At 51.7% G+C, this 23,505-nt stretch overlaps 2 protein-coding genes and 1 long non-coding RNA gene across 7 annotated transcripts in view; 2 read left to right on the top strand and 1 right to left on the bottom strand.

The window, feature by feature from the left end:
* The window catches only part of ACLY (ATP citrate lyase), a 42,534-nt gene extending 29,077 nt beyond the window's left edge, over window positions 1-13,457 (bottom strand). For both annotated transcript variants that reach the window (XM_068531477.1, XM_068531476.1), the window contains exons 1-9: window positions 13,293-13,457; window positions 7,830-8,011; window positions 6,510-6,632; window positions 4,740-4,802; window positions 4,094-4,284; window positions 3,550-3,629; window positions 2,258-2,388; window positions 1,338-1,456; window positions 641-777 (exon numbers count right to left, since the gene is read on the bottom strand). In XM_068531477.1, coding sequence (XP_068387578.1) covers window positions 641-777; window positions 1,338-1,456; window positions 2,258-2,388; window positions 3,550-3,629; window positions 4,094-4,284; window positions 4,740-4,802; window positions 6,510-6,632; window positions 7,830-7,988 — 1,003 coding nt within the window. In that variant the 5' untranslated portion in view covers window positions 7,989-8,011; window positions 13,293-13,457. The remainder of the gene's footprint in view (window positions 1-640; window positions 778-1,337; window positions 1,457-2,257; window positions 2,389-3,549; window positions 3,630-4,093; window positions 4,285-4,739; window positions 4,803-6,509; window positions 6,633-7,829; window positions 8,012-13,292) is intronic.
* A 327-nt stretch (window positions 13,458-13,784) lies between these two features.
* Window positions 13,785-22,307, top strand: LOC137755351 (uncharacterized). 2 transcript variants are annotated; one of them, XR_011071996.1, is made up of 3 exons: window positions 13,785-13,901; window positions 14,707-14,873; window positions 22,024-22,307. It is a non-coding gene; the product is annotated as an uncharacterized lncRNA (long non-coding RNA). The 2 variants fall into 2 exon arrangements; XR_011071997.1 differs by lacking the exon at window positions 22,024-22,307 and adding an exon at window positions 19,026-19,264.
* A 631-nt stretch (window positions 22,308-22,938) lies between these two features.
* LOC137755449 (2',3'-cyclic-nucleotide 3'-phosphodiesterase) overlaps window positions 22,939-23,505 on the top strand; it is a 35,846-nt gene continuing 35,279 nt past the window's right edge. For all 3 annotated transcript variants that reach the window (XM_068531607.1, XM_068531609.1, XM_068531608.1), the window contains exon 1: window positions 22,939-23,135. In XM_068531607.1, the coding sequence (XP_068387708.1) occupies window positions 23,022-23,135 (114 nt within the window). In that variant the 5' untranslated portion in view covers window positions 22,939-23,021. The remainder of the gene's footprint in view (window positions 23,136-23,505) is intronic.

A 23,505-nucleotide genomic window follows, 5' to 3' on the forward strand; every position in this document is an offset into this window, starting at 1 on the left:
TATGCCACCAAGCAGGTGGTTAATCCAAGCCCAGAAAATCTCAATTTTTTTTTTCTGGCTGCACCGCGCAGCTTGTGGGATCCTACTTCCTGACCAGGGATCAAAGCCGGGCCCTTGGCATTGACAGTGCGGAGTCCCAACCACTGGACCGCCAGGGAATTCTCGAACCCACAGAATCTCTACATCATTCCTAGCTGGCATCTAGAAACCCAGCTTGGTTTTTGGATACCCCTGGTGGGAATCTCTATCTGGCTCAAGGGAAGGGGAATTGGTATCTGTAGTCCCAAAACACAGGACAGGTGATATAGGAAAGCTGGGAATCACACAGCCCAGACAATAGATGTGTAAGTGAGTCGCTAAGAACCGCGTTATAGCAGTCAGCAAAAGCATGCCACCACCACCTCCCCGCTTGCACCTGCTCATAGGGCTTTATATATCCATCCCTTCCTTGCCCCCTCGGAGCCCCCAGTCTGACAGACGCTGTCACTGTCCATTGTGCAGTCAGGGAAACTGAGGTCCAGAAGTTAAATAACTAGCCCCAGGTTGCAAAGGACCAGGAAAACCTTGGTGCCTCACAGCCCAGCCAAAGCTGTTCCCACTGAGGACGCTGGGCTGTCCGGGGAAGGAGTGCGTGTCTCACCATCGGGGTGCTTCTCGCGGGTCATGAGGGAGAGGATCGTCTTGGCATAGTCATAGGTCTGCTGCTCGCTGGGGGCACCCGAGTACTCCCCGTAGTTCGCCAGCTCGTTGACACCCCCTAGGTCGCAGATGGTATCACTGCCAGGGAGACAAGGAAGTCAGTGCTGGCTCCAACTTGAGTGGCAGAGGGTGGCAGCCTGGTGCCTGGGAGGCCACGCAGACGTCCCTGAAGCCTTGAGGCTGGGCAGCCTATGGAACTGACCTCTCGGACCTCAGACCCTCAAGGCCCAAACAAGTCACACTTGAAGGTTAACTGTCCTGCGTCAGACTCTCCCGGGGGGGCTGTGACTATTCATACAGGCACTAAAACACCTGGAAGGACACCCACCGTGGTGACCTGGTAGGGGGAGGGGTGGTGACACAGCCAAGCAACATTCACCTTCTGGTTCATTTTCTGTATGTTGTACTTTTGCATGGAGCACATATCACTAACTAAGAATTATAACTAATAAATTCATTTTGAAGCAAAGAAGAAGGTTGCAGAGACACTGTGTAGGCCCCTCGGGGATGCCCCACAAGTTCTGCTCTGCACCGAGGGGGAAAACTGGAGACCCCGAGGTGAAGCAACTTGATCCAGGCCACACGTGGGAAGCCTACGTGGACCCGGCTGCCATCCCCTCAGCAGCCCTCTCAGTCACCTGTACACGACAGAGGCGCCACCTCCGGCCACCATGGTCCAGATCCTCCCCTTGGGGTTCAGCAAGGTCAGCTTCAAGCTTGCCCCACTTTTGGCGTCCAGGTCTGCGATGTAGGCTTCCTAGGGGCCAGACAGCAACAGGTGGGCCGTGGGGGCACACCCTTCACCAGGTCACAGATCCCAGGACCCCTCCCCTTCTCCTGGAGTCATATGAAGAGGTCCTCCATTGCCTTCACAGCGTCAGGGAGAAGGGGTTGTGCAGGGCCTCATGTGCCTGGGACAAAACGTGATGCTGTCTCCAAGTACCAAACCACCCACGGCCAGTCACCGCCTGGAGACAAACTTCCCAACTCCTCTCTGTCAGACTTCAAGTCCTTGGCTCTCTGCCCAAGTCCCAGGCCTCGCTATGTCACTCTGCTTCTACCACGGCCCCCACTCCCAGCATCTGCCTGCCTAGCTCATCCCGTGCCGCGCCCCCCAGGCCCCATTCCTCCCCCCAGACCAGCCTCTTCCCTTGACCTGGGTTCTGTCACACACGCCTGATCCTGTGGCGAGGACCTCTCAGAGGATGGGGTGGGAAGGAGCAATTAAAATTCTCAGCAAGTGGCCGAGAGAAATACCTTCCTGACAGGATTCGGGGAGCCACTCAGAATTACTGAGAAACAACAAATCAGGTCATGAGCCCAGGGAGGTTGATTGAGAGGGGAGTCTAAAAGGATCTCCGGCCGGGATTCAGAGGCTTGGCTGACCCCCACACCCTCCTCCTCCAGGGTTTTAAAAAAATTAAATGGCACTTGGCCTTCCTTTCCTGCCAAATATATAGCCCACAAGGGTTGCCAAATGCTCATAGGAGATCAGTCACCACCCCCCCAACCCTGCCGGTCCCCCTCACTCTCCATCTCCTCCCCAAACCAGCCTTACCTCTGGATAAGCCTCCCGTCCGAAGGGGGGAGGGAACTCTATATCACCCCACTTCACTTTGCAGATGTAGTCGGCGGTGGCGTCCACCTTGGCTGCCAAGTCAAGGATGTAGACGCCATCTTTGGTCACCACTTTAAAAAAAGAACAGGCAATCAGACATGGGCCCTAGCAGAGATGACCATCAACCTCCAACCCCCTCCAGACTTCCCCACACACCACTCCCATGGGGGACCACCCAGGCCTAACGACTCTCTAGCTCAACAAGAAACCAGATTGGTCCTTATGGAGACACAGCTTTTCCCCCATTCAAGGAAAAACAAATTCTACAAGACCAGTCCCCCCTCCCTGACCTGTAGGTAATAGGGCAGGAACGTCTGTTTCAGTTGCCATGGCAATTTTTAAGCATTTTTATAAAATGCTATACTCCATGCCTTAAATGTCTAACTATTCATCCACCACAACCCTGCTATTTAAAAAAAAAAGTAAAACAATTATACTCCAATAAAGATGTTAATAATAATAATAATAATAATAATAATAAAGTCTATCAGAACTCAAAAAAAAAAAAAAAAAAGTGTTTAAGGCACAGTCTCTAAGGCCCCTGGGTGCACACACCAGGGTCTCCTAGGGTCCAGCGAGAAGTGGGAAGCCGTGCGCACACTGGGCCCCCAGCCAGCAGGATTCATTTACTGCCGCCTCACTGGAGTCCATTTCCCTTTCCCCCAGGGCCATTTAGCTAATTAAGTCAGCACAGAGCCATCTGGCCCATTAGAGGGGCTACATCCCTAGTTGGAATCTGAATCAGGACTTTGCCCTAAGAAGCCCTGGCCAGAGCCAGCCCACGCCACCTGCCTCCTTCACAGCGTGAGAGCCTTCGCCAAGGTCTTTTCAGCCTTGGGGGTCAATGATGGACCAACTCCTGGAGGGGGAGGCGGGGAGGGGGTCTCCGAGGCACCAAGAGGAAGGAAGGGTCTGACTGGTCAGGCGGATGCAGGGGCAGCTCAGCTCCTGGTAGAACAGCCTAACCCACTGGCAGGGAGAGCCACAGAGCAGAGTCAGATCATAACCAGGACTTCCCCATCACAGAAGAAAGAAAGAAACTGGAGTTGGCGAAAAGAGGAATGATTGTGGCCTCCTGAGAGCTCAGGAACAGGAGCCTGGAGATCCCTCCGCCCACGCACAGCTGTCTGCGCTGCCCCCTGCAAGTGGGGGTCTGGTCCTCGGAACGTCAAGGCCAGGGTTACCATAGGTACTGGGACTCTGCCCTGTCCCACCCCAGCAGAGATAGTTACCAAGGGGGTTGATCTCGAGGTAGGTGAAGTACAGATCCTCATAGAAATTGAAGAGGCCGGAGATAAAGCTGGCCAGAATTCTAGAGGGGGAGGCAGAGAGGGACTGTCAATCCGTGGCGGAGTGGGCTCAGTGGCAATCTCTCACTGCCACTGACAGCTCCACTTCCCAACACCCACCCCGCTGACCCCTCACTTTCTGCTCCAAACCCCGCTCCCCAGACATCACTCTTCAGCCACTGAGGCGGAAGGGAGCTGTCAGGCATGGAGCAGGAGGGGGACACGCGCCAGACAGACGGGGCACGGAGGTGAGGGACGCTGACGCACACTTCAGTCTGAGCCGGCCTCCCCTCCACCCCCAGCATCCCTCCTGGGGATGGCGAGTGGCTGTGCCTGCCTCCTGCTCCCCACCTTCCGGCCAGATGCGGGGGCGGTGTAGTGGGTGCCCAGACAGGGAAGGCCACTCTGCCTTCCCCACTCTGTGCCCAGAGCTGTCGGCCTTCCCCCTTCCTCCGCTGCCACCTCTCTGCCATCCCTCTCACTCAACTCTTTCTTGTCTTCGGGGGCGTGGACCAACAGGTGTTTCTTGATGCCCTCAAGATTCAGCTTCTCGTCCACACCAACGAGCAGTCTCTGGGCTTTGGCGTCCACGTCACCCACATCCACCCCACCTTCGTGGTGGAACAGGACGTAGTCCCCTTCTCGGGTAGCATAGATGCAGACGTAGAACTCCTCCTCCTTACGGGGGAAGAGAGCACCACGTGGGTGAGGGGCCCAACCCCGGTGGTATCATTTCTAAAACCCCGTAGACACCTCTCACCAGGTAAGAGCAGGTCACCATCTTCCCCTTGAGGACAAGAGACAAGAGGCCACTGCCTTGCTGGCTGACAGTCCAGACTGAGCCAACGTGAGCTGCTCTGGGGGAAGGGGCCCTGCCTCCAAGTCCTTCTCATCCCAGCACTGGGAAGTCCCCTCTGTTACCAGCCTTGACTCCTTCCTGCTGCAAACTAAGCCCTTTCCTTCATCTCTGGACTCCCTGCTCCGCAGCACCCTCAAACCCTTAGCACCGCTTCAGAGACTCTGGTCCCTTTGGTTTTTCTCCAGCAGCTTGATTTCTCCTTCATCATTTTAGGGTCAACAGGCACAAAGCTCCCAGAGGGAGAAGACCCAGCTTGGAGCCACCCCACACATACCTGAGTGTGGGGGACGAAGGGTTCGATCAGAAAGTTCTTGAGGAAGCCTCTGGCCTTGCCAACCTACAGAGATTGAGGGAGATAAAGCTTAGACCAGAAGGCATGTCTTGCTCGCAGGGCAGGAGGAAGGATCGCCCTCTGGTCCCTCCACCTCGCCCTCCCATCAGAGGCGGGGCCCAAGCACTACTGCCACGACACCTGCCAGAAAGAGATCTTTCCAGAAACCAGGGCAATGGGCTCAAGAAGTCTTCGTGAGATCTCCTCTTCCACCCACCACCTCGTGCCAGCTACACTTCAACACTGACCTCACACATTCTTTCCTGCCTCCTCTGGAGGATGATAAATGAGCTGCAACGTCGCCCCGCCCCCAAGAGCAGAGACCAGGAGCATCTCCCCCTCTGCTGTGCCACAAATTAAGGCGCTCGGACAAATCAAGGCTATCTATCCCAGAGCTCAGGCAGGGAGACCCAGCCCCAGAACGTGAGTCTAGGCGCAGGGAATGGCTGGGAGGGGGGAGAGAGGGGAGCTTGACACACAGACTTTCCCGGCTGAGGACAACAGGCCTGCAGAGCTAATCAGTTTGAGTGGGTCCCTGGCAGCAGCCGAGGCGAGACAGCCCTCATCCCTCCCAGCGTGTCCCGAAGCCCCCGCCCACCCATGCGTGCGTCATTGCTGAGTCAGGACCAGACAGTGATCCATCAGAGGTAATGAGCTGCTCCTGCCGGGGTCAACGCTGCTGCCAGAGGTCCTTGACATCCCCCTCCCAACAGACAGCTGAGGAGAAGGAAGCATGAGGACCTCCCTGGGGACACTGCTCAGCCCCCAACCCTGCTGTCCTCTCCCCAAAGGCCTGGGGGCACAGAGGTCAAGATCTCTCTGCCCCCAGGCCTGTGCTGTGTATAACTTCAAGGATCCCTCTTTACCCACAAGAGCCAGAAACTGGGAAATTAACGTGAAGAGCTAATTTGAGGAAGGCCAGTCGAAAGGAAGATGGCTCCATCACCATCTTCATCCTACTCCCCGGCAACCAGGTTAGAGAACAGCTCAACCCTGGTCCGTGGTCACCCCAGATGCGACAAAGCCAGGTACGGACAGCACATCCTCCCCAGGGTAAGCCAAGCCTCAGCCTACTCCCTCCCTTCAGTTCTCCAGCTCCTTCTGGGAGAAGAAAAAGAAATGCAATTTTATTTCTGGGCATCACTTAGCCTTCCTAAGCCATATTCCACTTTTAACTATCTCATCTACAGAGTTGAAATGGATCAACGAGCTGGGAGAAGGCAAGAATTAAGTTTACTCTTCAGTATTATTAATTGTTTCCTCCTCCTCGGTTCTTGGCCCAAGAACGTTTCTGCCTAAATGATTCTGCATCTCCCTTCTACAAGTTTTTTTTTCTTTTTACCCACCCGCTTATATACGCAGGTCATGACAAGCTACCCTACCCTTTCTGGAAACTGACAAGAAAGGAGTTCCCAGAATAGTTCTCAGAGTCCCATCTCCACGACTGTTGTTAAAGAAACAGACCATTTCCGCCTGGCTCTCAAATTGTACTGGGGTTACCTGTACAGCACATCTTGCCATTCCCTGATAGGGGAGCTGGGAATGAGCACCAAGGCGGCCCTGCTGCCTAAGGCAGCTCTGCTGGGCTCCTGCCTTCCCCAGGCTGCAATCTGACCGGCTGTGGGGGTGACCCACAGGGTTGCTGATCTGGAGGCGACCACAGTTGCTTCTGTTACCACAGCACATCCACCCCGATCCTACACCCAGACTCACTGTGGCCTCCTGTCCCAGCCGTGGCTTCAGCCAGGACTTGACTCCGTCCAGAGTGAGGTTGACCCCAACTAGGCCCAGCTTTCCACGCCGTTTGATCAGCTGGTCTGGCTTAACCACCAAGCTCTGGAATAAGAGGGGTTTGTATTTACAGCAAGGAAAGATAGGGTAGAGTAAGAGGTGACAGTTTGGGGACCCAAAGCACAGCGTAGCCTGGTGGCTTCCAATCCACCCCACCCCCAGAGCGAATTCCACCCAACCTTCAAGGTCAACTCCCAGAAGCTTCCCTCACCTACCCCAGCCAACATCTTTCTTTTAACAACCAGGAATCTAAAGCCATCCTCACCCAGGATGGGGTCTGGCAGAGCAGGTGCTCACTGAATACCTGCTGAATGAGTAAGTAATTCCCTACCCTCCCTATGTGGTATCCTAGCTTCATTCAACTCCTCAGAATATGGACTAACACCTGTGTTTCAAAACAAAGAACAGAGACAGAGCCTTGGGGGTGACAAAGGACCTTAGAGGACATCTGGTCAACCCGATCCCTGTGTTTGAACCCTGTCTATAAGACAAACAAGCAGCCCCTAGCCACTGCTCACACACCTCCAGTACAAGGAAGTTCACCGCCTCTGGAGGCAGCTCGCTTTGTGGTTTGGGCTGCCTCATGGTGGGAGGAAACCTGCATCCTTGAACGCCTCCCCCTACTGGTCCCGGTCCCGCCCTCTGGGACCTGCCAAAGAAGTCTAAGCTTCCAGACACCGTCCCAACAATAGCCCTGCAGAGATCTACAGAGAGGAGCCTCTACTCCAGGGTGGATCCCATCAGCCATTCTACCCAAAGTACAACGTCACACTTCCTCATGGCCCTGACATATTCCTAATAGGGCGGATGTTTTTTAGTGAGCATCTACCAAGTGCCAGGCAGCACACTGAATACTTTCCAGACATTGTTACTAATCCTTAAACTCACAGGTTGAGCGTTATGCCCATTTGACAGATGGAGAATCTAAAACTCTAGAGAGGTGAAATGGCTTGCCCCAGGCCACATGGTTAATATGTAGAGAGCTGCCATCTGAACTCCGGTTTGTCCAGTTCCAATCCAGGCTCTGTACGCCATGCCAGGGGACCTCAGCATGCAGGGCCCGGGGCCAAACACAAAACGTGCTCAGCCCCCTGCACCCTGCCCACCCTTGCAGGCCATCTGCCATCACATGCCCCGGGGGGACATCTCCAGCAAACCGACTGCTTTCTCTCCCTGGGACTCTGGGCCTGGAGGAGGGGCTCAGGCCGGGGCGGGGGGAGGGGGGGGCGGGCGCGGGCTCACCTGGCTGAGCAGCCACGGGTGGTCCTGCAGCAGGTGGGCCCAGTCAGTGTCAGGGGTGACCCGGGCATACTTGAACCGGTTCTGGATGGCCGAGGTGGTGCAGATGTACTTGTAGAGGAGTTCTTTGCCTGTCTGCTCGGAGATCGCCTTGGCCGACATTGCTGCGGAGGGCCCTGCTCTACCTGGTGGGGTGAGAGGGGCTGGTCAGAGGGGCTGGGGAGATGGAGGCGCTATCTTCTCCAACAGGGCAGACCCACGCCCAGCTGCCCCCAGACAATAAAACCAGATCTCAGCGCTTCTCCGAGGGAGAAGAGGGCTGCCCCAGGAGGAGGGATGGAAGGGAGATCTCAAACAGCACTTCTAACATCATAGAAGGAGGATCGGGAAATGATGGATGAGGAAAGATGGTGGAGAAAAAGAAAGGTGGCATTTATTTCCCCAGGGACTCTTGGCCTCCACTCCCTTTGGGAAAACTAGCTCACCCAAGACCACATTCATCCTGGCACAAAGGAAGCCGGAGGGGAGACCAGGAATAGCAGGGATGTGACCCAAACCTGAGTGCTAGTCCCAGCCAAGGTGGACATACAGACACTGAAACACACCCTTTGGTTCTGTGACCTGTGGGGAACACAGCCAAACCGTGCAATGTTGGCCTTACAAGCCCTCCACGTTTGGTCTCCCCCACACCCAGACTCACCCACTTCACACTCTTATACACATCACCAGCCTGAAGGCTGGGCGAGCAAGTCTACTTAGCCTCACGCAGGATCAAGCCCCCAAGGAGCAAAGAGGAAGAGTCACGTCAAAGCCCATTTCTCCCAGGACACTAGACTCCCAACCAAGTTCAGAGCAGAAACAGGCTGGGGGAACTGGGACTTTCAGTGCATTCCACCCACCCCACTGAGTCATCCAGCTACTAATTTAGAGCAAAACAGAGGCCTCTCTGGGACCACCCATACTGGTCACTTCTAACTGAGCCAGAGTTGGGAGAAGAGGCAGAAACCATCCTCGGTCACATGTATGTGAGCCCTGGGAGGGACATGGAGATTTATGGCCTTGTTTCTTAGATGAGGAATAAAACCTCAGAGGGGTTAAGATAACTTGTCCAAGAAGCCTAATAAGCGGGTTGGGCGGGGGCAGGCGGGGAGGACTTCCCTGGTGGTGCAGTGGTTAAGAATCCGCCTGCCAATGCAGGGGACACGGGTTCGAGCCCTGGTCCGGGAAGATCCCACATGCCGCGGAGCAACTAAGCCCGAGAACCACAACTACCGAGCCTGAGCCCTAGAGCCCGTGCTCCGCAACACGAGAAGCCACTGCAACGAGAAGCCCGCGCACTGCAACTAGAGAAAGCGCACACTTCAGCAATGAAGACCCAATGCAGCCAAAAAAAAAAAAAAGCAGGGGACCTAAGGCTTTTTTTTTTTTTTTTTTTTTTTTTGGCTGTGTTGGGTCTTCGTTGCTGCGCGCAGGTTTACTCTAGTTGTGGCCAGCGGGGGCTACTCTTTGTTGTGGTGTGCGGGCTTCTCATTGTGGTGGCTTCTCTTGTTGCAGAGCATGGGCTCTAGGCGCACGGGCTTCAGTAATTGTGGTGCACGGGCTTAGCTGCTCTGCGGCATGCGGGATCTTCCGGGACCAGGGCTAGAACCTGTGTCGCATGCATTGGCAGGCGGATTCTTTTTTTTTTTTTTTTTTTTTTTTAATTTATTTATTTTTATTTTTGGCTGCGTTGGGTCTTTGTTGCTACACACAGGCTTTCTCTAGTTGCGGTGAGCGGGGCCTACTCTTCATTGTGGTGCATGGGCTTCTCATTGTGGTGGCTTCTCTTGTTGCAGAGCACAGGCTCTAGGCGCGTGGGCTTCAGTAGTTGTGGCACACGAGCTCAGTAGTTGTGGCTCGCGGGCTCTAGAGCGCAGGCTCCGTAGTTGTGGCGCACGGGCTTAGTTGCTCCGCGGCATGTGGGATCCTCCCAGACCAGGGCTCGAACCCGTGTCTTCTGCGCTGGCAGGCGGATTCTTAACCACTGCCAAACCAGGGAAGTCTGGGACCCAAGGCTTGAACCCAAACCCTCTCACTCCTGGTCCCCAGAAAACCCACACCTCAGCCCTAGAGAAAAGACCAGTTCTCCAAGGACCAGGCCATTTCCCCTACCTTCACCTCACAAAAGAGTCTCTGATGACAATTTCTTCATATTCCCTCCCCATCGCTTTATCCTGACACACCCATTCTCCCTTGGGTAGTGCCAGGAGCGATTTGGGGAGAGAAAGGGTGGGGAGACAGGGAGGGAAAGGAAACCAAGTCATTCATGCCAAGAGCTTGGCCAGATCAGGAAAAGTCACTCCTGCCTCTCCAACAAAGACCCAGAACTGAAGTTGTTGAATTTGCTGGGGGAGAAAAGTCAAGTGTAAATAAAGGAGGGTGGAACTGGAGGGCTGGCTGGTTTATACACTCAGGAAGGCTGATCTCCATTCCCAGCTGAGGGAAGGCCAGAGTTCCAGGGGCCACTCTGCACCTCCCTCCCAAAAGCCAGGCTGGGCTTCAGGTTCTCACCCTGGCTTGGCTGGCTCCCTCAGCCTCCCAGCTAGTCTCCAGCTCGGCACAATGGGTGCATTCAGTCTGGTGTCTGGCCCAAAGTCAGGTAGCTGGGAAGGGGCTCAAAGGAGACGTTCCCTTTTCTCACTTTCCCCTGGGATGACTTCCGGCTCCTTCTCAACGTGTTTCCGAAGGAGGTACCTCAACCAGCCCCACTGCCTCACGGCCCTCCACCGCCCACCCACTCCAGCTCCATTTCCCAGCCTCCTTGACTCAGACCAGAAAAACTGGTCCTGAAATCAGATGGGTACACGTGCCCCTACCCCCCTCCCAAACAGAGTGCAGCCCAGGGCAGATCAAGCAGAGAAAGGAGGGGGCAGCCGCTGACCACCCTTAGCGGTTCAGACACATCAGCCGCCGGCTGATCACAGATTCCAGGAGAAAGGAAGCCCCTCGCTAAGCCTCTCCAGCAGAGGGCGCTCCCAGAACAACAACCCCCCCAAACCTGGCACCTCCCCAAACAGAGACCCAACTTTGGAAAGAACACGGATGAGAAACGGGACCTTCTGCAGCTGAAAAAAAATCACAATTTTCTTGAGCCCTTGTTCAAATCTCAGATCCAAGAACTCATCTTCAACCAGTCCTCGGGAGGGGATGGGAGAGAAGACAACAGGGGATGATACAGGATAGAAAAGCTTTGCCAGTTCACCCAAACACAGATTTGCCACTAGAGCACTGTGGCTTAGATGGGGCAGGCCCTCTCAAGGCCAAGACAGAGAATTTACATGACAGAATAAAAGCAAGCAGGGAAAGAATCTGGCCTCTGCATATTCAAGACAGGGTAAGAAGGCTCACAAAGCCAGGGAGTGGACTGGGTGCAGATAAATCCGCAAGTTTAATCATTCAGTAGGGTCTCTCTAGGGCAGTGGCTCTTAACCTATTTGAGGTCTCAGACTCTTCTGAGCACCAGAAGAAAAGCCCAGAAAAATGTGCACATACCCAATTGTGCATATCATTTCAAGGTGGTGACCTATGACCATGATCTGACAGCCCAGAGACCAATAGCTAAGAACATCTGCTCAAGTGACAACGGGACTTAACGTGTATACCGATCTGTGCTGGGAACACAACACACACACACACACCCACCACACTACAGAGTCTTGGGCTGCCTCCTCAGAAATTGAATAACTGAATGTGCTAGCAAACTGGTGAGAGATGGTTTCAGGGCAGAGCTAAGACCCCAGGGGTCCACTTTGGGGCCCCGGAAACTGTTACCTAGCTAAATGTGGGAGAAATCATGCCAAGGAACCTGAAAACACACACACACACACACACACACACACACACACACTCTCTCTCTCTCTCTCTCTCTCTCTCTCTCTCTCTCGCTCTCTCTCTCTCTCAATCCAAAGGAGGGACCTTCTGAGCAGAATGGGGTCTTTTCTGCAGACAGGATAAGAGTTCATCCACAGCAGCCACCGAGGGCAGAAGCAGCCCACAGAGAAGGCTGAATGAAAGGAGTCTGTTCCCCAGGACTGTATCCCTGGGACATAGCCAGTGGAGAGGAACCACTGGGGATGCTACTTATGGTCTCTGTGGGAAGGACAAAGAGCACTTATTTTAAGGTTAGTATCCGTAGGATTGGGGTTTTTTTGAAATGACAGGCAATCCCTGGAGTAAAAGGAGGGGCAGAATTCTGAGGGTCCCCTACTGCAGCAAACATAGTGGAGAATGGGGGTGGAGGCACCAACCACCCAGCTCAGTGTCTGAGGGCTGTTCCCATCACCATCCTCCAAGCTGTTTAAGGCGCTCTTAAAAAAAAAAAAGAAGCAGAAGAAGCAGCAGCAGCAGCAGCTCTTTAAGAGGTGAAAACAACCCTCTGGGCAGCTGGGTCTACCAGCTGTCCTTCACCCAACATTTCAGAATCTCAGAAACCCAATGATCTGAGCTGGCTGGAACCCAGAGCAAAGTTAAAGGGTGGAGAGAGAAGCGGGCTGTGGGCTGGCTGACCAAACTGTGCTATGCACTGCTCCCCTCCCACCCCCCCAAAATCCTCTTCCCAGGCAGACTCCGGAGGGCTAGCTAATGGCAGAACTCCTTGGCACTTCACAGTATCCGCCAAGGTTGGAGAGGGCAGCTGGCGCCGCGACTGGCCCTCTGCCAAGCCCAACAGGAGGGCGGCGGCAGCATCCTCCAGCCCCTTGAGGACCTTGCCTCAACCAAGCTCGGCATCAACGCCAAGGGTGGGGAGGGAGACGGGTACCCCGGCCATCTGTCGCTTAGCGGCTGGGCCCGACGGCACCTCCAGAGCTAGGAGGGTCTTTCCTGCGCCGCCGATCCAAGGCTAGGTCCTCGTGGCGAGGCCTGGGTCGGCCCGGCCCCATATGGCCCGCAGCGGCTGCGTGCCCCGCTCGCTCCCTCCACTTCGGCGCGGGGCTCAGTCGACTCTCCGCAGAACTAAGAGGAAGGGCCTGAACCCGGATTATGAGGGGTAGGAGTGGGGAAACTAGCCACTACTTCCCGTCCCCGGCATCCGGTGGGGGGGACCCAGATGGGGGCAAGAAGTGGCCGGATAAAGCCCGACGAGGCTCGAGGACTGGCCCCGAGGTGGGGATGAGGGGCTCCAGTTAGGGGCAAATGCAATTCGGCGGAGGGAAGACAGCCAAGGACGGCGGCAAGCCCTGTGCAAACTCCCAGGAACTGGAATGTGGAGGAGTGGGGGAGGGGAGGGGGCGACACGAGGCGACCAGCCGGGATCCCGGCGAAGGCTAACCTAAAGCTTAAGACCCTCAAAACTTCCAAGCAGGTGCCGGGAGCGCGCGTGAGCCCGAAGCCGGCGTCGGGGGAGGCGGTTCCGGGTTGGGGGAGGGAGGCAGGAAGCTCCGGGACCAGGTGAGGTCCATCTCGCGAAAGCAGTCGCCCGCCACTCACCTCTCTGCGAAAGTCTGTGAGCGGCGCTCGGTCTACAGGCCCCAAAACACCGCCACTACCTGGAGCACTCCAGCTTTCCGTGGCCGCCCGGGATCCGGCTTTTGTCCGGACCCTGGCGGGCTTCTCTCCGCCCCCATCGGCACACGGCGCGAGCCCTCGGGCGATTGGCCATGCGCGTTCCCTAGCCTGAGCTCCAGGGCTCCTCCCAATTCGCTGCCCGGTATAGCCCCGCCCCGAGGCCGGGCCCCAGGGGCTGCTGGGACTTGTAGTCCCGCTGGTGCGCCTGTCCCAGACTGCTAGCCGGCACTGCCTCTCCGGAGCCTGCCAGGACAGGGAGGGGTCGGGGGCGGGGCCTCGGGTGGGGAGATGGGCCGGGCTACACTGGGAGGAGAACGTAGGAGGCTGGGGGCAGTGGCCTGATCGCTTAGGAGGTGGGTGGACCGCCGCTGCGATGGGGGAGTTGGGGAGGGGGGCTGGGGTGTCAACCGAACGGGCTGTATAGCAGCTTTGGGAACCCGGAGTCTCCTTCCTGTCTCCCCGGGGGAGAAACTGACGTCCGTATCCCCGCAGCCTGAAATCGGCCACACCGAACCCAGTTGCTTAGACCAGGTATTTAAGCAGCCATGGTAGACTGCTTTCCCATTTGCACGTGGACCTTCTTCGTTGAGCTGGTGGGGCGAGGCAGAGAGCTGAGGCTTATAGATTAGACCTCCCAAAGTGGGTGGGATAGGGCGGAGGACCGGGTAAGCAGGTGGGGCTAGAAAGGCGTCAATCACACCACCTTGCGTCCTACTCACCTGCTCACCTCAGCGCAGAGCTGAGAATTCAACGGGAGATTCTAGCACAGAGCTGGGCCTATCTCTGCTGGTCTCCTGCTCCCGCCCCTCCCCCCACAATCCCACGCGTAGACACAGGAATTGAACGAACTGCTGCCTTCCCCCTTCTCCATTACCTGTCAGACAGACTATATTTTCCAAGTCAAAATCTGGGACACCCGGCCTGACAGGTGCTGGTGAACTTGTGGGGCAGTATTTTTGAAATCAGACAGTCCTGGAAACCAAGACATATATTTACTGCTGCGACATTCTGGAGCTTTCCTATGTCCACCCCAGTCCTCTATGTCTCCCGAGCTGCTCCCTGACCCTAACAGCTGTCTAGCTCCAGGAAGGAGGCTCATGCGCTGAGCAGCTCAGGTGAAGGGGTCAGCCCAGTGTGCAGAGAATCCGCATGGCCGTGTCCCTGCCAAGCACTGGGGTCATACACTGTAACGATGTTGACATTCTTGTGCACAAAAACTCCGCCAAACCGTTCTCCCTGCAATCCAGTCATAGCCAGGAGTGGGGCAGCTAAACTTGCTGCCCATGCCTGAACAAAGTGATCCCTGTTGATGTCACTTTCTGGTTCCTTCCCTCAGGCATCTTTTTGAAATAGCAGTTCCTCAACTCTCCTCTCCTCTTGGTCATAGAGAGTCTTCCACTCCTACATGGAGTGACCTCCACCCCTACCAAGAATCTCCCCAAATAGCATCAATCTTGGAGAAAGATGACCTCATCACAGCTAAAAAAAGCATCTCCTGTGAAGGTACTCCTTTTCTGGCCTTGGTGGATAGCAACTCAGGATCTTCGTGGGCTAGTGGGAAGATTGCAGTCAGGGGTATCAACTGTGTAGCAGTTATCCCTCTGGTTAGAAAGATACACTCATCCAAACAACAAGGTCCTACTGTATAGCACAGGGAACTATATTTAATATCCTGTGATAAACCATATGGAAAAGAGTATAAAAAAGAATACATATATGTATAACAAGCACTTTGCTGTACAGCAGAAATTAACACAACATTGTAAGTCAACTATACTTCAACAAAATTAAAAAAAAAAAAAAATACACTCATCCAGAAACAGGCATCCAAGTAGAACATAGACTGTAACAAACTTTGTATATCAACTTGACAATGTGGAGAAAAAATTTAAATGCACATGCCCTTTGCCCCAGCAATTCCACTTCTAACAATTTATCCTTCAGATATATTTGCAGATGTACATGTTTTCTTCATTGCTGTCTCTCCAGCACTTTGAGTGGGGCCTGGTACATAGTAAATGCTCAATAAATATTTGCTGAGTGATTACGTTCCCCATCTAGATGTTGCTGGACCCAAGTCTGACTAGTCTTGGGAAGGACAACAAGAAAGTAACTGTCCAAGGAGTGAGGGAGGAGAGGTGCTGGCCAGAGCGTCCATGAGCCAATCGCTGAGGTTTTTGAGTTCTCTCAGTGGTCCCATTCCGGGCCTCTACCCCCAGCCTCCCGCAGGAAGACTCCCTCATTACCTCACCATGCCCCCACAGAGGCTCCTCTGCTTCAAATTAATCAATCTGGGCGCCATGTTCTCATCTTTCTGTTCTCTGACTTAAAAGCTCTAAACTCTTTTGGTTTTCCCTTTTGAATCACCTCCCTCCTCTTTTAGACTGGGCAGAGGACAGGTCCATGTCACTGGGTACCATCTCTGAGCCCAGGCTTTGGGCACTCTATGTCCGTTTCAGAAGCCTTAGACTACCTAATGACTCCCTCCTAGATTTTAATCCATTTTGGCTAATATTCATTGAGCACCTACTACGTGAGAGGCATGGGTGCTAGCACATACTCCTCACAGCAACCCCTTGCACTAAGTGTCATCATCATTTTGCAGATAAGCAACTGACCCTCTGCCACCAGGTCCCTTGCCTAGTCCACTACAACCTGCTGCAGGTGAAGAGGAGGGAAAGATAATCATATCCAGTGCATCTCCCCATTGGACGATAAGCTCCTCAAGACTCGGGAATGTGCCTTGTTCATTATGGCATCCCCAGTGCCTAGCATGGGGCTAGGCACATATTAGGCACTCACTGGATATATGACTGAACATACGCTGGAATGAATGTGTGAATGAAAGAAAGAAATCATAGGGGGACAGTAGGGGGAGGAGGGAGGAGATGCAGCCAGGAGGAGGGTCTACGGGAGTGTGCAGTTCTAAACCCACCTCTCTCTTGTGACAGCCAGAGACAGGGGCTTACAGCAGAGACCCATCGTCCTCCACCCTGTGGAGAACCAGGGGGAGTTCTCACTCCTGCAACACTCAATTTTTTCCCAACACCAACTGGAGCCAAGGGCCCTTGTGCCCTGGAGAAGTACCCCAGGGAGGGTCCACCAGAGCCAGCATCTGTACTCAGGAAGTATCTTCCAGCCAGACTAACCAATCCTGGCTGGCCTCTTTCTAGTCATCTCCAACTTTACCCTCACCCTGTCTTAAAAATTGCTGCTGCCTCCTCCCCACCAGGTGTTTTCCTGTGAAATTCCCCCTTCTTTCAGGAAACTTTCCCCTAGGAAGGCAGTTTACCACTTTCTGTTCCAAGACAGAGCCTGCATGACTCCTCCCTAACAGATCACTCAGCCTTGACCTTTACTTGCCATGTTTTACCTTATCTCTGAGTGAATTTGTCATTTTTGCCTCTTGTCTCTCTTTGCATTCCATTTTGGGGAATTCTTTCAAGGGCAGGTAGAAGGTGTACAGATAAGAGCTGTCAGGCTCCAGCAGGGCCAAAGTCTCTACCCTGACACCAATCGTTTTTTGGTTTTTTTTTAATATTTATTTATCTATTTGGCTGCACCTAGTCTTATTTGCAGCACACGGGATCTTTTAGTTGCAGCACATGGGATCTTTTAGTTGAGGCATGCGGGATCTAGTTCCCTGACCAGGGATCGAACCCGGGCCCCCTGCATTGGAAGCGAGGAGTTTTAACCGCTGGACCACCAGGGGAGTCTCCCAACACCAATGTTAAGAGACATCCTGGGATGTTTGGAGGCCTCATCCCAAGCAAAGGTTGCATTCTCCTCTCTCCCTCACAACTTAGGTGTTGTCTCAAGGATGCACAGCCCCAAGTGCTGCTTATTCAGGGCTCCTTGATGACAGATTCATACAAAGTCAGAACCAAAAGAGACCTCAGAAATACCCTAGTCCAATTCTCTAATTTTACAAAGGAAATACAGGGGAAACTGAGGTCCAAAGAGGTGACCTTACTGCAGATGGGAGGGCAGATTGATGCAGCTACTTTGGGGGACTTCCTTGGTGGTGCAGTGGTTAAGAATCCGCCTGCCAGTGCAGGGGACACGGGTTCGATCCCTGGTCCAGGAAGATCCCACATGCTGCGGAGCAACTAAGCCCATGCGCCACAACTACTGAGCCTGTGCTCTAGAGCCCGCAAGCCACAACTACTGAGCCCGTGTGCTAAGACTACTGAAGCCCGCATGCGTAGAGCCCATGCTCCACAACAAGAGAAGCCACCGCAATGAGAAGGCCACGCACCACAACTAGAGAAAGCCCACACGCAACAACAAAGACCCAACGCAGCCAAAAAGAAAAAAAAACTACTTTGGAAACCATTTGGCATTTATCTTATAAAATTAAAGAGTCACATACACTAAGACCCTGCAGCTTCACTCCTAGGTATGTACCCCGGAGACTCTCACACGCATATGTGCGAGGACACACATGCAAGATTGTCCAAAAACTGGACAGAGCCCAGATGTCCATCAACAGTTGGATGGATGGATGGGTTGTGGTATATTCATACAAGGAAAAACTTGACAGCAGGGGAAAATGAATGAATTGCAGCTACCCACAGCAACATGAATGCGTCTCAAAAAACAAGTGTTGAGCAAAAGGAAGTAGACCATAAAAACACAGTTATAGTAGGATTCAACTCACATAGAGTTAAAACAAGCAAAACTAAATTGTATCATTTGGAATGGATACATAGGTGGAAAAACCACAGAGAAAAGCAAGGAAATGATTATTGGAAAAAAAAAAAAAAAAAGGACAGTGGCTCTTTCATTTAATATGTATTTACTGAACTCCTGCAATGTGCCACATGCTATTCTGGGCACTGGAGCAGCAACAACTGTGAATGAAACAAGCAAAGATGTTCACCCTGTGGAGCTCACATTTTATCAGGGGAAACAGCAATAAACAGTTCATAAAATAAATAAAGAAGTTATAATAGTATATTGGAAGGTGGTGCTATGGAAAAAAGAAAAGCACAGAGAATCAAGAATTCCCAAATCAGGGAGGGATAAATTAGGAGGTTGAGATTAACATATACACACTACTATGTATATAGAACAGATAACCAACAAGGACCTACTGTATAGCACAGGGAACTCTACTCAATATTTTGTAATAACCTGTAAGGGAAGAGAATCTGAAGAATATATGTATGTATATATAACTGAATGGCTGTGCCGTACACCTGAAACTAACACAATTTTATAATCAACATACTTCCATAAAAAAATTAGTTAAAAAAAAAAATGAATAAACAATTCCCGCATTGGAAGTTGAGGGCAAGTAGGTTGCAGTATTATAGAGGACAGTCAGGGTTAGCCTCATTGCAGAGGAGAGATTTGAGCAAATGCATGAAGGAGGGGAAAGCGTCAGTTAAGTGGTGGGGAGGGAGTATTCCAGCCCAGTCCCAGGCCCATTGGGGCTGAGAGAACAGGCCAAGAGAAGGCCCTAAGGAAGGAGTCTAGCTGGTGTCTTCCTGCGTGAGGAACAGTAAGGAGGCCAGGCGGCTGGAGCACAGGGCGTGATGGGGAGAGTAGCTTTTATTCTGAGTGAAATAGGGGACCATTATAGGGTTTTAAATAGAGTGCCATGGGGCTTCCCTGGTGGCGCAGTGGTTGAGACTCTGCCTGCCAATGCAGGGGACACGGGTTCGAACCCTGGTCTGGGAAGATCCCACATGCCGCGGAGCAACTAGGCCCGTGAGCCACAGCTACTGAGCCTGCGCGTCTGGAGCCTGCGCGTCTGGAGCCTGCGCGTCTGGAGCCTGTGCTCTGCAACAAGAGAGGCCGCGACAGTGAGAGGCCCGCGCACCGCGATGAAGAGCGGCCCCCGCTCGCCGCAACTAGAGAAAGCCCTCGCACAGAAACGAGGACCCAACACAGCCATAAATAAATAAATAAATAAAAATTAAAAAAAAAAAAAAATAGAGTGCCATGATCTGAGTTATATTTTAGAAGGAATATTCTGACTCCTGTGTTGAGAAGGAAGGGGGCAAGGGTAGAATGCGGAGACCTAGTTGGAAGGATCTTGCATTAATCCAAGAGAGAGACCATGGGGGCTCCGCCCAGAGCAGTAACTGGAAAGGTGGTGGTTACCTGGGTAGGGGTGGCAGTGCAGGGGTGGGGTTGTGATTGGGGAGGGGCCTCACAGGGAGCCCCCTGTTGGTAATATGTTTCTTGACTTACCTGTGTGATGAATGCATGGGTGTTCATTTTATAATTATCTATTAAACTGTACATGTATGTTTCATTGATGTTTCTGTACCTATGTTTTAATTCACAGTAAATGAGGATATAAAGAAGTAACGTAAGGAGACCAGCTAGTAAATGGCTGGGACAGGTTGGGATCCAATTCCAGTGCCTTTTACCCTACCAATCCAACACAAGACACGCGTCCCAGCTCAGTTCCCCTATATCCTGGTGCTGTGGCTTGGGGCAAACCCTGTCACCTCGCTCAGGCCCAGTGTTTCATCTGGGAAACCAGGAAAGTACTGCCTGGCTCCCTCCCTCCCTTGGGTGCTGTGAATAACACAAAGTGTTTTGTAAACTGCCAAAAAGCACACGTTACTGTTGCTGTTTTATTGAATTTTTAAAAACATCTTTATTGATATATAATTGAAGTACAATAAACTGCACATATTTAAAGTGTACCATTTGATGAGTTTTAGCACGTGCATACACAGTGAAAATGTTACCACAATCAAGATAATACACATATCCTTCACCCCCCAAAAGTCTCCTTCTACTCCTTTGTAATCTATCCCTCCCTGCCCTATACCTCCAAGTTCCCAGGAGACACCGTTTTGCTTTTGGGCAATATAGATTAAGTTTGCATTTTCTAGAATTTTATATAAATGGAATTATACAGTCTTTTTTGTACGAATTCTTTCATTCAGCATAATTACTTTGAGATTTATCCATGTTATGCATGTATCAATAGTTCTTTCCTTTTAATAGCTGAGTAGTATTCCATTACATGGATAAACTACAATTTGTTTATCCATTCGCCAGTTGATGGATATGTTTCCAATTTGGGGCTATTACAAATAAAGCTGCTATGAATGTTCCCATAGAGCTTTGATTTCTCTTGGGTAAATTCCTAGGAGTAGAATGGCTGGGTCATATGGTAAGTGTGTTGAACTTTTTTAGAAGCTGCCGAACTGTTTCCTAAAGTGGTTAAACCATTTTACATTCTCACCAGCAGTGTGTGAGAGTTCTGGTTGCTTAACGTCCTCATCAACACCTGGTAAGGTCAGTCTTTTTCACTTTAACCATTATAGCAAGTGTGTAGTGGTGTCTACCTGTAGTTCTTTTTATTTATTTATTTATTTGTTTATTTATTTTTGGCTGTGTTGGGTCTTCATTGCTGCGCACGGGCTTTCTCTAGTTGCGGTGAGCGGGCGGTGGCTTCTCTTGTTGCGGAGCACGGGCTCTAGGCGCGCGGACTTCAGTAGTTGTGGCACGCAGGCTCAGTAGCTGTGGCGCGTGGGCTTAGTTGCTCCGCGGCATGTGGGATCTTCCCGGACCAAGGCTCGAACCCGTGTCCCCTGCCTTGGCAGATGGATTCTCAACCACTGCACCACCAGGGAAGCCCCGTACCTGTGGTTCTTAATTTGTATTTTCCTAATGACATCGAGCATCTTTTCATGTGCTAATTGACCTTCCACATATCTTCTTTGATGAAATAACTATTAAAATCTTTTGGTCATTTTTTATTTATTTGTCTTATTATGGAGTTGTAAGAGCTCTTTATTTATTGTATTTACAAGTTCTTTGTCAGATAGATGTTTTGCAAATAGTTTATCCCAGTCTGTGGCTTGCGTTTTAATTTTCTTAACAGTGTCTTTTTGAAGAGCAAAGGATTTTCATTTTGATGACATCAAATTTATTTTTTCTTTTTCATGTTTTTTTGCTCTATTATTTTCATCTTTTTTTTTATAGTTTTATAATTTGACCTGTTATATTTAAGTCTTTTGAGTTAATTTTTGTATGTAGTATGAGGTAAGGGTCAGATTTTTGCTTATTTTGCTTTGTTTTGGCATATGGTCATCCAATTGTTCCAGCACCATTTGTCAAAAAAATTATTCTTTCCCCAGTGAGTTTCCTTAGCAACATTAATTGATCATATATGTGTGGATCTATTTATGGACTCTATTCTGTTCCATTGATCTATATATTGATCTTTATGCTAATGCCATTACTGTAGCTCTAAAGTAAGTGTGTCCTCATCTCCCTCACAGGCACACAGAACTTTGAATAACAATATCACTTTGTGTAGTCATTATTGTTTATGCATCTCTCTCCCTGGTTAGACAGAACTCTTCCAGGAAAGAAATCATGTTATTTTTTTATATTGGTACTAAAGGTATTCTTTTTTAAAATTAAACTTATTTTGAGATAATTACAGATTCATATGCAGTTTTAAGAAATAATACAAAGACATCCCATGTACCCTTTACCCAGTTTCCCCCAATGGTAACATTTTGAAAAACTTTAGTGCAATATCTCAACTAGAAAATAGACAGATTTTATTCAGATTTCACCACCTTTACATGTACTCACTGGTGTGTAGTTGTGTGTAGTTAAGGGTATCTTTTTGCTATTTAAACCTTCACAATGATTTTTTTTTTGTTTTTAGCTCCCCCTATGAATACAAGGCTAAGACCCTCACAATCTCGTTGGCGTTGGAAGTTGACGTTCTAGAGTAATGTAGTAGAGACTTCCCTGGTAGCGCAATGGTTAGGAATCCGCCTGCCAACGAAGGGCACACAGGTTCAATCCCTGGTCTGGGAGGATCCCACGTGCCGTGGAGCAACTAAGCCCGCGAGCCACAACTACTGAGCCCTTGTGCCCCAACTACTGAAGCCCGCGCACCAGAAGCCCCTGCTCCGCAACAAGAGAAGCCACAGAAACGAGAAGCCCATACACGGCAACTAGAGAAAGCACCCCCTGCAGCCAAAAATAAATAAATCTTTTAAAAAGATATGTAGTAAATGCAGGGTGTTTATTGTAACCTAGAAGAGCCTAGTTCACTTTTTTTGGGGGGGGGGGGAGTGGTGGTATGCGGAAGGATATCAGGAAACGCCTGGAGGGGGTGAGGGCCTGCCAGGTGCTCACTAAATGTGTCACATTGAAGGTTCGTGCCCTTAGGTGCTTGGCCCAGGGTCACGCAGTGAGTGTACACAGGCCTAGCACTCCGACTCCAAAGTCCAGGGCTCTCTCCCTCTGATGGTGGTACACGTGCACATATCCTTGACACGAATGCCTTACCCCTATTTGGAATTCTGCCCCCAGTCTTCTTCCTGTTTTCCTGGCTGTAAATTCTGAACGCCACGCAACGCCGGGAAGAACCGATGTAGCGTGCAACAGCCAACACTACAGAGCGCTCCCGCCTCGCAGGCGCCTTGCAGCCGCCGGCCACGCGCTCGTTCTCCCCCCGCTCAGCGCGGCTGCCTGGACGCATGCGCACGCTGGCAGCGGTTGTGCCCGGGACTCAGCCCCGCGCGCGAGGGGCGGGGCCGGAAGTAGCTCTACGTCTCCCTGTTGCTAAGAGACGGAGCGTCCGCAAGCCAGACCGAAGTTCTCAGGCTTATTTTCCTCCCTTTCTCCGCTTTATCGTCTCCGAATTGCGTCACCATGGCGGACCCAGAAACTGAAGGCCTGCGAAGCACCTTCCCCTCTTACATGGCGGAGGGCGAGCGGCTCTATCTGTGCGGGGAGTTCGCTAAAGCCGCCCATAGCTTCAGCAACGTGAGTCGCGCTCTGAACCTATCAGCCACCCATTACTGAGGTCCTGATAATGCCTGAACCACTCTGTTGTTTCCATTATTCCACTGTTACTGATTGATGCGCAACTGTCACAGATAAGCCCCTGTTTGGCCGCTTTCTACCAATTCCCACTTGCTTTCTGCCTGGTTGTTAATGACCAACCTCTGTGTTAACAGTGACCTCGTCTCCTACTTTTTTACTCAAATGTTTCGCGATTGGCCTCCTTCCTCAGTTTCCCATAACTGGCCGGGAGATTGGCTGGGAGGCTGCTTGCAGAAGTGAAGTCTGTGGCACAGGGTTGCTTCTGGAAGGTGGTCAGTGAATAACTAACATCGTAAAACTTTACTGTAGT

This window comes from Eschrichtius robustus, chromosome 20, assembly GCF_028021215.1.
Source record: "Eschrichtius robustus isolate mEscRob2 chromosome 20, mEscRob2.pri, whole genome shotgun sequence".
In the NCBI taxonomy this organism is placed as follows: Eukaryota; Metazoa; Chordata; class Mammalia; order Artiodactyla; family Eschrichtiidae; genus Eschrichtius; species Eschrichtius robustus.